Source organism: Capricornis sumatraensis, chromosome 4, assembly GCF_032405125.1.
Source record: "Capricornis sumatraensis isolate serow.1 chromosome 4, serow.2, whole genome shotgun sequence".
NCBI classification, from domain to species: Eukaryota; Metazoa; Chordata; class Mammalia; order Artiodactyla; family Bovidae; genus Capricornis; species Capricornis sumatraensis.
In genome coordinates this window covers 134,577,221-134,590,813 of record NC_091072.1, presented here as the reverse complement: position 1 = coordinate 134,590,813, position 13,593 = coordinate 134,577,221, and the positions used below count along the sequence as shown (strand labels likewise).

Here is a 13,593-nt window from a genome sequence, read left to right as displayed (position 1 = left end):
GATAGTTTTCAGAGGTGACTTAGTAAAAGAAACCACTAGCCTATCTCTAGGATTATTTGGAGCAAAAAAAGATCAAGTATTTCTAATTCAATGATGTACAGAGAGTAAAAGTTCAGTCAGATTATTAAAATTGTTTCAGTTCAGTTCAGTTACTCAGTCGTGTCCGACTCTTGCATCCCCATAGACTGCAGCACGCCAGGCTTCCCTGTCCATCACCAACTCCCAGAGCTTGCTCAAAATCATGTCCATCAAGTTGGTGATGCCATCCAACCATCTCATCCTCTGTCGTCCCCTTCTCCTCCTGCCTTCAATCTTTCTCAGCATCAGGATCTTTTCCAATAAGATAGTTCTTCCTATCAGGTGTCCAAAGTATTGGAGCTTCAGCTTCAGCATCGGTCCTTCCAGTGAATATTAAGGACTGATTTCCTTTAGGACTGACTGGTTGGATCTCCTTGCAGTCCAAGGGACTCTGAAGAGTCTTCTCCAGCACCACAGTTCAAAAGCATCAAATCTTCGGTGCTCAGCTTTCTTTATGGTCCGATTCACACATCCATCCATGACTACTGGAAAAATAGTAGCTTTGACTAGAGGCACCTTTGTCGGCAAAGTAACGTCTGTGCTTTCTAACATGCTGTCTAGGTTGGTCTTAGCTTTTCTTCAAGGAGCAAGCATCTTTTAATTTCATGGCTGCAATCTCCATCTGCAGTGATTTTGGAGCCCAAAACAATAAAATCTGCCACTGTTTCCACTGTTTTCCCATCTATCTGCCACGAAGTGATGGGACCAGATGCCATGATCTTTGTTTTTTGAAGGTTGAATTTTAAGCCAGCTTTTTCACTCTTCTCTTTCATCTTCATCAAGAGGCTCTTCAGTTTCTCTTTGCTTTCTGCTGTAAGGGTGATGTCATCTGCATTTCTTAGGTTATTGATATTTCTCCCAGCAATTTTGATTCCAGCTTGTGCTTCCTCCAGCCCAGCATTTTGCATGATGTACTCTGTATATAAGTTAAATAAGCAGGTGACAATATACAGCCTTGACATACTCCTTTGCAAATTTGGAACCAGTCTGTTGTTCCATGTCTGGTTTTAATTGTTCCTTCTTGACTTGCATACACATTTCTCAGGAGGCTGGTAAGGTGATCTGGTATCCCCATCTCTTTAAGAATTTTTCACAGTTTGTTGTGATCCACACAAACTCTTTGGCATAGTCAATAAAGCAAAAGTAAATGTTTTTCTGGAACTCTCTTGCTTTTTTGATGATCCAGCGGATGTTGCAATTTGATCTCTGGTTCCTCTGCCTTTTCTAAAACCAGCTTGAACATCTGGAAGTTCTCAGTTCACTTACTGTTGAAGTGTCGCTTGGAGAATCTTGAGCATTACTTTGCTAGTGTGTGAAATGAGTGCAGTTGTGCAGTGGTTTGAGCATTCATTGGCATTGCCTTTCTTTGGGATTGGAATGAAAACTGACCTTTTCCTGTCCTGTGGCCACTGCTGAGTTTTCCAAATTTGCTGGCATATTGAGTGCAGCACTTTCACAGCATCATCTTTTAGGATTTGAAATAGCTCGGCTGGAATTCCATCACCTCAGCTAGCTTTGTTCGTAGTGATGCTTCCTAAGGCCCACTTGATTTCAGACTCTAAAATGTCTGGCTCTAGGTGAGTGATCACACCATGGAGGTTATCTGGGTCATGAAGATCTTTTTTGTACAGTTCTTCTATGTATTCTTGCCATGTTTTCTTAGTATCTTCTGCTTCTGTTAGGTCCGTACTGTTTCCATCCTTTATTGTGCCCATCTTTGCATGAACAGTTCCCTTGGTATCTCTGATTTTCTTGAAGAGATCTCTAGTCTTTCCCATTCTATTGTTTTCCTCTATGCATTGATCATTGAGGAAGGCTTTCTTATCTCTCTTTGCTCTTCTTTGGAACTCTGCATTCAGATGGGTGTATCTTTCCTTTTCTCCTTTGTATTTGGCTTATCTTCTTTTCTCAGCTATTTGTAATGCCTCCTCAGATAACCATTTGGCCATTTTGCATTTCTTTTTCTTGGTGATGGTCTTGATACCTGTGTCTTGTACAATGCCACGAACCTATGTCTGTAGTTCTTCAGGCACTCTGTCTATCAGATGTAATCACTTGAATCTGTTTGTCACTTCCACTGTATAATTGTAAGGGATTTGATTTAGGTCATACCTGAATGGTCCAGTTGTTTCCTTACTGTGTTCAATTTAAGTCTGAATTTGGAAATAAGGAGTTCATGATCTGAGCCACAGTTCACTCCCAGTCTTGTTTTTGCTGACTGTATAGTGCTTCTCCACCATCAGCTGCAAATAATATAATCAATCTGATTTTGGAATTGACCATCTGGTGATGTCCATGTGTAGAGTTGTCTCTTGTGTATTGGGAGAGAGTGTTTGCTATGACCAATGCATTCTCTTGGCAAAACTCTTTTAGCCTTTGCCCTGCTTCATTTTGTACACCAAGGTCAAACTTGCCTGCTACTCGTGTTATCTCTTGACTTCCTCCTTTTGCATTCTAGCCACCTGTGATGAAAAGGACATCTTTTTTGGGTGTTAGTTCTAGAATGTCTTATAGGTCATCACAGAACCATTCAGCTTCAGCTTCTTCAGCATTAGTGGTTGGGGCTTGGACTTGGATTTCTGTGATATTGAATGGTTTGACTTGGAAAGGAACAGAGGTCATTCTGTAATTATTGAGATTGCACCCAAGTACTGCATTTCAAACTCTTGTTGACTCTGAGGGCTACTCCATTTCTTCTAAGGGATTCTTGCCCACAGTAGTGGATATAATGGTCGTTTGATTAAATTCATCCTCTCCAGTCCATTTTAGTTCATTAATTCCTAAAATGTCAATGTTTGCTCTTGCCATCTTCTGTTTGACCACTTCCAATTTGCCTTGATTCATGGACCTAACATTCCAGGTTCCTATGCTATATTGTTCTTTATAACATTGGAGTTTGCTTCTATCATATCTACAGCTGGGTGGTGTTTTGCTTTAGCTCCATCTCTTCATTCTTTCTGGAGTTATTTATCCACCCACAAAATATAGAACAGTTATACCAAAGAAATTCTCTCACTGTTAAAAAGTTGTAAGACCCACAACAGATTTCCCAACCTGGGGATCTGGCAAAGGGACAGAGAACCCCTAGGGAATTTGACTTTGGAGGCCAGTGGGATTTCATTATAGAACTTCCACAGGACTGGGGGAGCAGACTCTTGGAGGGCACAAACAAAACCTTGTGCGCACCAGGAGCCAGGAGAAAGGAGCCGTGTCCCCACAAGAGACTGAGTCAGACTTGTCAGTGAAATTGCTTAATGGGGACCAAACTCCTTGTTGTTGAGATCTTGAGTGTTGTGTTTAGCTGCCCTCAGCCATTGCATGCTGCGCACAAGAGGGGTGGCGCCAGGTACAGGACCACTCCTCTGTGCCCTTCATCCCTAGAAGCCCACTGCCCAGGCATCCTAGCAGCCCTTGGTCAAGTGGGTGTGATGCCCAGGGGAATCCTGAAATGGTCCCCCTGCTGCTTCTTTCTGCAGATAGACTTCCCCATCTCTCCGAGATGAGATCCTCTAAGAGTATGTGAACTGAAGAACATTCACTGTGCTCAGATTACATTTGACTGACTTCAACACTTTGGGAAAGAACATTGTAGTTACTTTTCTGTCAAAAGGAATCTTGAGGCCAGACTGTCACCTTGATATTTTAATGATATTGTCCACATCAGAGATTTTCGAGGTGTATGTTATCATTATCTGGAAGTCAGGATCTCTGTTCTTTTCAAGCTCCTCACATGATTCTGGGTTCAGAACCACTGGTAGAAATAAACTTGAACTTTGATCTGTGATGTAGCCTGTAATAAAAAGGAAAAAAAAATGATAGTTGTAGGTGTTTACAAATGCATTGTGGTAGCTTACTTTTTTTAGTTAATGTTTCTTCGGTCAATTTCTGATATGCATACAGATTCATAAGGCAGAATAAAGGTGGTAAGAACAGTTCTAGATCAGGGCCTTGCTGCACTAAAGGACTTGAGCAACCTTATACATGATATGAACACATGTGCTGAAGTTTTTTCTTAGCTTCTTGTGTCCCCAGGGGGTGTTTGGCAAAAGATACAGTTGTTCATTAATTTAGTTTATTTGCGATTTATATATTTTTATCATTGACTCTCAAATAACATTGTTTTTTTAATCAGAAAAGCAATATCTATACAATGCAGAAAATTGGGGAAATTCAGAGATGTATAGAGAAAGAATAAATAATCATTCTGTCCTACAATTCAAAATAATAGCTGCTGACATTTTTCATTTCTTTACTGTACTAAATTGTTACTTTCCAAAGATGCCTTCTAAGTTTAATATTCTAGGATTTGATATATACATTTGAAATTTTTCATAATGAAAAGTAGTCAGCTTCAGAAGTTGTCTCTGTGACACTCTACACTTTGTAACTTTAAATGTTATTTTTTTCCCTGATAGCTCAGTTGGTAAAGAATCTGCCTGCAATGCAGGGGACCCCCTTGGTTGGGAAGATCCGCTACAGAAGGGATAGGCTACCCACTCCAGTATTCTTGGGCTTCCCTTGTGGCTCAGCTGGTAAAGAATCTACCTGCAGTGTGGGAGACCTGGGTTTGATCCCTGGGTTGCGAAGGTCCCCTGGAGAAGGGAAAGGCTACCCACTGCAGTATTCTGGTCTGGAGCATTCCATGGACTGTAGAGTCCATGGGGTCGAAGAGTCAGACTCGACTGAGGGGCTTTCACTTTGACTTTGTTAGAGAAAGACAAATACCATATGTTATCACTCATACATGGGATCTGAAAAGTGAAAACAAACAAATGAATGTAACGAAACAGGAACAGACTGATAGATGTGGAGAACAAACTAGTGGTGACCAGGGGGAGGACGGGAGCGGGGAGGGGCCAGCTAGAGGTAGGGGATTAAGAGAGATAAACAACTGGGTATAAAATAAAGAAGCTACATGAATATTTTGTATAGCGTAAGGGATGTAGCTCATTTTATAGTAACTTTAAATGGGGTATGACCTATAAAAATACTGAATCACTGTATTGCACACCTGAAAATAATCTAGTATTATAAATCAACTATACTTCAGTTTTTAAGAAATAAGTCATTTATTAAATGTTATTTTTGCTCTTTGTATTTTTAGTTTTTCTGTTCCTAAGTCAGTGTCTTCTCACAAGGTCCCCCCTCTTAGTGACTTAATAGTTAATGATCTTTGATAGGTAAATTAAATGGAGGCAGTTTTTAAATCGAAAATGTGGCTTCCCTCTATAGCATGCATGTTTACCCTCTCGAAGTATTCTGCTAAATAAATCAGGCTGGATTACCCTTCGGCTGAAACTATATTGTCCCTTCTTAAATACATTAAAAAAAAGTAATTCCTAAAGGTCTAAAGTCTGAATACTAGTCACTGGCCTGTACCCTGTTGAAGCTCGACTTAAAGGTGAAAAACCACCATACTGACAAACCTAGCCATGTGACAAGGGCCTATTTGCAAGACTCCACAGGCAGTTGCATTTTTGACCTTGAGTGTCTTTTATGTTTGGAGACTATCCAACCTGCATGATTTCTTAAACATTCATGCTCTTGACCATCTTTCAAACCCCCAGGCCCTCGACCTGCTTCCTCCCAACCCCCAACCCCCACACCTAATCTAACTTTGGTACTTTACTTACCAAGTACTTTTCTGTTTGATTTTCATGGCATGCTCTTGAAAAACAGCAAGTGTAGATGAGATTGCTTTGAAAATCAAAATGATATAATACTGAAAATGAAGAGAGTTACGCTACCTACATTATATGAAAGAAAGAAAGTGAAAGTCACTCAGTCGTGTCCAACTCTTTGCGACCCCGTGAACCCTCTATAGTCCATGGAATTCTCCAGGCCAGAATACTGGAGTGGGTAGCCTTTCTGCTCGGGGGGATCTTCCCAACCAAGGGGTCAAACCCAGGTCTCCTGCATTGCAGGCGGATTCTTTATCAGCTGAGCCAGAAGGGAAGCCCACATTATACAAAGTATGTATCAATGCAGTCAAATGATGAGGCCAAAACCAAAGGCAGTTACATTTTATTCCAAGATCAACATTTGATTGGGCTTCCCATGTGGCACTAGTGTTTAAGAACCCGCCTGACAAAGCAGGAGACATAAGAGATGCAGATTCAATGCCTGGGTCGGAAAGATCCCCTGGAGGAAGGCATGGCAAGTCACTCCAGGATTCTGGCCTGCAGAATCCCATGGACAGAGGGCTCAAAGAGGGCTGCAAAGAGTCAGATTTGACTGAAGCAACTTAGCACACACTCAACTCTTTGGTTAAGATAAAACGACAAGCATTCCTTTAAAACATAAACTTTAAAAAATAAAGAGGTCTTAAATTTCTGTATAAAAGTTGTTTTCTACTAAAGAAAACTTTTTATCTATAGTTGCCTACTTATAAGTTACTTCCCAACAGTAAAATTTTATCTTGTACTTCCTGTTAACACAGTTCTTTCCTGTGTGCATGAGAGATCACCTGTAAATGCCTTGGTCCCTTACTGGGTAATAGTGAGGGGAAGAGAGTTTGAATTCAACCAGCGTGTAGATTTGAGTTTTACTGACATACAGACGTTTGAGTTTAACTAATATTAAATGTTTAGATTTAAAAACAAATTACTTACCTAGAATAAAACTTTTTTAAAAAGGAGACTAAACCAGTCACAGAAGGTTTCTCATTTGACAGCTAAAACAGAAATTACTGACTTAAAACATTGGTAACTAGACTGCAAATAAAATTGTCTAGGTGTATAGTTTTCCAGATTTAATTTTTGCTTATGCATTCAGTCTTAAGATTAGTAAACTTTTGCCGATTTTGTTAAGTCAGTGAAGTAGCATTTGTTAACCATGATAGAAATGCTTATTTTCTATAATATGGGGGATGAAAATTATATAAACTAAATGTCACAAATTGCAATTATGAACAGACTTGTCTGCTTACAAATAGTACAAATATGTTGGCCTTTTACGGTCTATACATAATGATAATTATCTTTTGAATGCTTTAACTTTTGAGTCCAGAGCCTGCTAAAACAAATATTTTTCTAGAGGCAGTAATTAAGTACAATATAGCTGGAAATGTGAAACATAATTTCAGTCTTTTAAAGAGCTGGGAGATTCACTGAGTCTTCGCTTATTTAATTTGAGTTTGCACAGCTTTGAAATCATTCTGCATATGGTGTTCTACTTTGAGATAATCTGAAGTAGAGTATGTATAAGTGTCTATCAAGATTAATAATAAAGTGTGTGATTGTTTAAGTGAGAAGGTATTTGTTGAGAGCTAAGTTTTTTCTGAATAACCTTATAAAGAACTAAATATCATTTTAAGCCTTTTTACTAAATAGCTAATTAAGTTATGCCATTTTTTTCCTTTTAATTTTATAGGTGGTTGCCTTTTAGTCTATCCTTTGAGTCTTGATGCTTTATCATCTGTTCTAGTGTATATAAGGATATTCATTAATTGACTATATTGGTTATGTTTATTAAATAAAGCCTTTACTGCAGTTAGTAAGCCCTTTATAATTTTGGCAGTATTTTACAACTTTTAATGCTTGTTTGAAATGGCTTATATTGATTCTGTGCAACCTTGGGATAATATATAAACAACTGCACTCTTAGGAAGATATTAAAGTAGAGGCTATATTTACAGTGTCGTCTTTCAAATCTAGCTATGCTGTAAACTGATGTTTGCTGTATGCTCCTCCTGATTTGAAATAGATGAAAGAAAATGAACCTATTATCACCATGGTTCACACAATGATTGAGAACTCGGCGCTAAGACCCCAACTGTACCAGCAAGTAAGGTCTTGGACAGTGAATGATACTGCTTTATCATCTGCAAAACCCCTCAGTGACAGTTTTGGTTTCTCCTCAAAGTTACTCATAACATTAGTCTTTTTCTTATTCCATTTTTTGTTTCTGTCTCTTTGGAAAAAAAAATAAAAACAACAACCCAACTCATCCATGCTTTTCAAGACGCTGCAGTTCTTCGCATGGCTTTGCTGAACATTTTGCTGTTGAATATTAAGTGTGCCATTTTCTTGAAGTTTTTGTACAGAGTATTTGATTGAAATGTACTTGGAGGTCTGCAGTACATGTGTAAAAATTTTTTACTAACTTGCCATTAATTTTTGATTAAAGCATTGTAACTGATTTTTAGGGAAAACTTAAAAAGAATTTCTTTTTTCCCTTTCAGGGGCAAGCTCCCCAACCTCTCTCCCCATCAGTGTTTTAGGAACAGTTTATATTTGTATGGAAGTTATTTAAGGCTTGTTTCTGTACTGTGGTATGGTAAAAACTAAAGATGACCATTTCTTACCATACTGGGAGTGACTTCTCCCTGTATTCTTTTCACTCTTCTGTAGTCATCATGGTCTTCATATCTGACCCCATTCTCTTCCCTAACTCAAAATATGTGCCATGGCGTTGGCTGGCTTGAACTTAGGACCTCGGTAATCTGCAGATCTGCAAAAGACGTCATGTTACGCATTCCTCTCCAGTATTTTTTTTTTCTTTTTTGTATTTCATGGTCTAAATGTTCTTAGCTGTGTGTTTTGCAACATCAGCTTAGCTTCTTCCACTTCAACACCCTCGAATTAACTGTGGCCTATGACCTGTCACAATACTTTAAAAATCATACCGAGGAAGAAAATTAACTAACATGAAAAATGAATATACCTTTTAATTGAAATATGTAAAAGCACCTGGTAAAAAGAAGCACCTTGAACTTGCACTGGTTTTAAAGGCCTCCAATTTGCCTTAAGGCGCCTTGAGGTCTGTGTGATGGAACTTGTAACTGGGAGACTGAAGCAGTTGCTGGGAGGATGACTCTTTGTTTCTGAGTCCAGTTTTCAAAACATGTAGAGTATGTGATCGAGCATAGTTTTTAATTTGCAACAAGGAGATAAACTATTAAATATTTAAAGTTAAACAGCTTTACTCTTCAAAAGAAAAAGGAATCTCCATTCTTAAAGTCACGAGATTATAGAACCTTGATACTTCATTGCAAAAAGCCACACTTTTTGAAATGAACCTTAGGACTTGATCTGGAATTGATAACCTTTTCAGCATACAAAACTGTCAGTTTCTAATTTTATAAAATGCTGACTGACATGAGATCGAAGCCTTTTATTCTAACAGGTTGTGTTTTCGTTTTTCACATTTTGTATATTTCCAGTAAGTAAGAGCTGAGATTTTCTGTTTGGTTTGATTTTTCTTTTTATATTGATCAGTAATCAAGGCTGATGGTGCAGAATTCATTGCTGATTGAAATTATTCAGCCGCACTAGAAGTTCTCCCTGGAGTTTTTCCAAAAACATGGAGGTTATCTGAGACTGGTCTTCCATAGCATCACTGACCTTGAATACTGAAAGAGTAATAGATTTATATACACATATTTCCACATACTGATTCTTGAAAGGAAAAAAAAAAAAAACCCGAAATTGCACAGAACAGGAAGATCTGAAGGTCTAAGAGCAGCAGCCATGCCTGAGTTTGAAATATGGGCAGCCAGGTAATCAACATTGACTATAGGTGCTGTCCAATCTAGGGATTTTTTAGTTTCTAGAATTAACTTTGGTTAATTCTAAAGTTCTTTTCTTTAACTAGCCACTAGTAAAGTGATTGATTATTGGCAGAGCATCATTGGTAGATAAAAGTGACAGACACATTTCTTAAACTCTGTCTATATAGACTTCTATGAATTGAAATTACATCTTGTTTTTCTCCAGATTTTCCTTCTAGTGTTATTATTGAAAGAAAATCTTTATGAAAATTTTTGTTGTACACATGATGGTTTGCTTTTCTGGGATTGCGTTGCAATGCTGTCTTGATGGGTTCCTGAAATTTAGCTGAAAATGAAGTGGCAATACAGGCTTCCCAGGTGGCACAGAGGTAAAGAATCCACGTGTCAGTGCAGGAGACACAAGAGACTCGGGTTTGATCCCTGGGTCAGGAAGATCCCCTAGAGAAAGAAACGGGAACCCACTCTAGTATTGCGTGGCAAATCCCATGGACAGAGGAGCCTTGCGAGCTACATTCTGCAGCGTCACAAGAGTTGGCACATGACATAACATAGCATAACAGTGTTTTATGACCAATTATTCTGAGTCATAGATATTTCAGTTTTCTCTCAGGAGACCCTCTGTGTTCCATTTTCCTAAAAGAAAGAGGACACCTGAGAAATTACCTAAGCAGTATTTTTTTTTTAATTTTTGGGGTCACCATTCAGTATGCAAGATCTTAGTTCCCTGACATGGGATTGAATCCATACCCCCTACAGTGGAAGCATGGAGTCTTAACCACTGGATCACTAGGGAAGTCCCAGTAATTTTCTTAAAATTAGTCAAATAAAAAGAACCTAAAACTGAATCAAAGCAAATGTTAAGTGAGCATCAAGTTTAAAAATTCCTCTGGTTCTATTAATCATTCTCTCCTTTCACAAGTACAATTTGTACTAGAATTTTTATAGCATAATTAATATCAGTGAAATTAATCACATGATAATTGTTTTAAAAGATATGGGTTGATTAGCTAATATGCATGCATAGCCCTAAGAGCATTTTTGAGTTTTTGTAGGACATGTCTAATTTTATCAAAATGTTTCCCCTTGGATCTGTTTTTGTCTTTTATGTATATATTCATATGCTTCAAAAGATATGTATATACACATATATATTTCACATACTTAAAAGGGATACTGTAGAAGGTTCAGTTTTAATTGGCAGAAGTGATTTTGTTTAACTTAATGCCAAACCAGTTTTTAAAAAGATTATGATACTATACTATGAAAAAGTTCTGAATTTCTAAATATAATGCATATCCTTATATAATCAGTAAAGTCTATATAATATGCTTCTCAAACTGAATTAATTACTTAAGTAACCCCCTGTCACTTAACTTTTCTAGTGTTGCAGAGGTACCTCAAACAACGGTATTCAAACTCAGAACTTTCTTGCTAAAGATGTGTTTGAAAAATGATAAAAAATATTGCCATGAAACATTATTTCATGTAGAACTTGAGTTAATCAGAGTATTCATGAAGTTAATGTTTCTTATTACTTGGATTTTGATATGGAGAACAAAATAGTAAACTTCTTTGATTCTAGATGGAAATTTTTAAAAATAAATTGTATTCTAGAATTCCATGGTGGTCCAGTGGTTAGGACTCGGCAGTTTCACTGCCATGACTCAGTTTCAGCCCCTGGTTGGGAAACTAAGATCCCTCAAGCCTTGTGGTGTGGCCAAATTAAAAAAAAAAATTTTTTTTTTTTCAAATTAAAAAAATTTTTTTTTAATTAAAAAAATTTTTTAAATAAATTCATCTTTTCATAAAATCATCAGTAATTAAAATCAGTAATAGGAAATGGACCATGCTTAAAAGTTAATTTTTTAGTTAATCTATTGTACTCCAGTTAAAAAAAAAAAAAGTTAATTGTTTAAAGAACCATCTTGTTTTCTTATGCTTTTCTTTTCTTCTGACAGGCAAAAGAAATGCATATTGGAAGATTAATTATTTTAAGATTTTGTTAGTTGATATCCAGTTATCTTTATTGAATAAGTTGATAAAAGGTTTAGATAAATCTTCGTTGGTACCAAAAACACAGGTACAACAAAATAAATCTAATTTGTGTGTAATATTATTTCTATGGTTTTCAGGAAATAGCATTCTAAAATTATAAGTACACAATATACATCTTTCCTTTTTATAATTTGCCAACTCATATGAAAACGCAGTGAGATTCTGTAAATAAAAATGTTATACCATTATCCAAAATGTTTGTTATAAATTACTGAGTTTTCATTTTTTAAATACTTGGCTTTTTCTCTTTTGAGTTGGGATATAAGGTGCAAATCACATTTTAATCTAGATATAGCACTATTTATGCCCAAATTATACATTCCATGGTTTAGTAAAGCTGTTTGGCGTTTAAATATTAAATAAGCAAAGTCTTTGTAGACATTTAGCAGCTAAAGGCTTTACATCTTTTATGTTTTATAAATGAGAAATACTGATTTTGGCGTTTCTGACTTTTTTTTGTCATGGATGAAAGCATTTTAAAACTTTCACTACTTTCTTTAGATAGAAGTATAAACTCTTCTTGGATCTAGGTGCTTTTATTTAGAATGACAGTGGACACTTTGCAGGACATATTCAGTGGCCTTTATTTTAAAATAGTGCATAAATATTCTGGCTTTTGTCATTCAATTCATTTTTCATGTGATGTTCTTTTCTATGAAAGTTCTATGGTTTAATAATCACTGTGCATACCCCTTAAGTAGTCACAGAATCATTTGCATGAGGTACGTGAAAGCAATGTCTTGAAGTGAAACATGGAAACCAGGATTGATTATTATATGTTTGGAATGCTTATTACCTTTTCTAATCTTCTGATTTCCACATTCCTAGATCCATTTAAAGTTATCTATTGTTTAAATAGTGCCTTCTTGAGATATACCTGTTAAGCAGTTTTTTACAGAGAAGGCATATATAGTTGTAACTTTTATATTCTTACGCATTTGTAGTGAAATTTAATTTTCCAATCTAGAATGTAGTTGGGATACATTATTCCTGTCCCCATTTTGAGAAAAAGTATACCACTTTGTGAACATGCATTGAGCCCCAATTACATTTTCCTGCTATGTTTTTCTTACACTGTTTGCTGCTGCTACTGCTAAGTCACTTCAGTCGTGTCCGACTCTGTGCGACCCCGTAGACGGCAGTCAGTCAGTTTTGCCTGCAGAGGCACTATGATATAATCCATGGTATAACTGACTGGAATGGCTTATTAAAATCTTGGTTAGCACAGTCAGAAATAAGGATTGGCTTGACCAAAAGATATTTGGAAGAAGCTGAAAATAGGATGTTTGAATACAATGAGTAGAAATTCATTACAATATAATAAAACAGATGGTGTCAATGAACACATCCTTACATTTTATGAAATTTGGCCATCCATATTTATACTGTAGACTTTCAGTTTTAAGAGATTCTGAGTGCTTTTCCTCTTTTCGATTAAACCCATCCTTTTCCTCCATTCTTTTAGTTCTTAAGACAGAGGAACAAGATAAGTCTATACTGTGTATGTGTGTTTATATATTACGTATATGTATACAATGTGTTCTAGGTTTTGTTAATAAAATTGTACAAAGATGTGTTGGCATCTGAATGTACACATACACAGTTGTGTGGTTATGTGTATACCGTTGAAAGCACGGTTTTTGACTGCTGAAATAATGCCTGATTCGAGATTTGATTCAGTACAGCTGCTCTGATTGTATTTGTCAATTTTTTTCATTAAAATAATGTGTGTCTGGCAAATGGAAAACATAAGGTGCTGCGTAATTTTATTTGACCAGCTTCTTATTTTGTCTGACAAGCTCAAGTTAACATCATTCTTACGTATCTTGCATATTGATTGTATTGATGTTCAATAATTTTCTATTTTTGTAATGATCTGTGTTTGAACTAAACTTTTTAAAAGTATAGAATCATTAAAAACCCCATTTCTGTTGTTGTTATATGAATTA

General features: G+C 36.6%; 1 protein-coding gene across 6 annotated transcripts in view; it reads left to right on the top strand.

Annotated features, from left to right (window-relative positions):
• Positions 1–13,593, top strand: part of PLEKHA5 (pleckstrin homology domain containing A5) — a 261,444-nt gene that overhangs the window by 208,170 nt on the left and 39,681 nt on the right. For 3 of the 6 annotated variants that reach the window (XM_068969979.1, XM_068969978.1, XM_068969981.1), the window contains 2 exons: positions 7,783–7,863; positions 13,110–13,145. The exons of the other annotated variants lie outside the window; for them this stretch is intronic. In XM_068969979.1, coding sequence (XP_068826080.1) covers positions 7,783–7,863; positions 13,110–13,145 — 117 coding nt within the window. The remainder of the gene's footprint in view (positions 1–7,782; positions 7,864–13,109; positions 13,146–13,593) is intronic. 6 annotated transcript variants of the gene reach the window in all.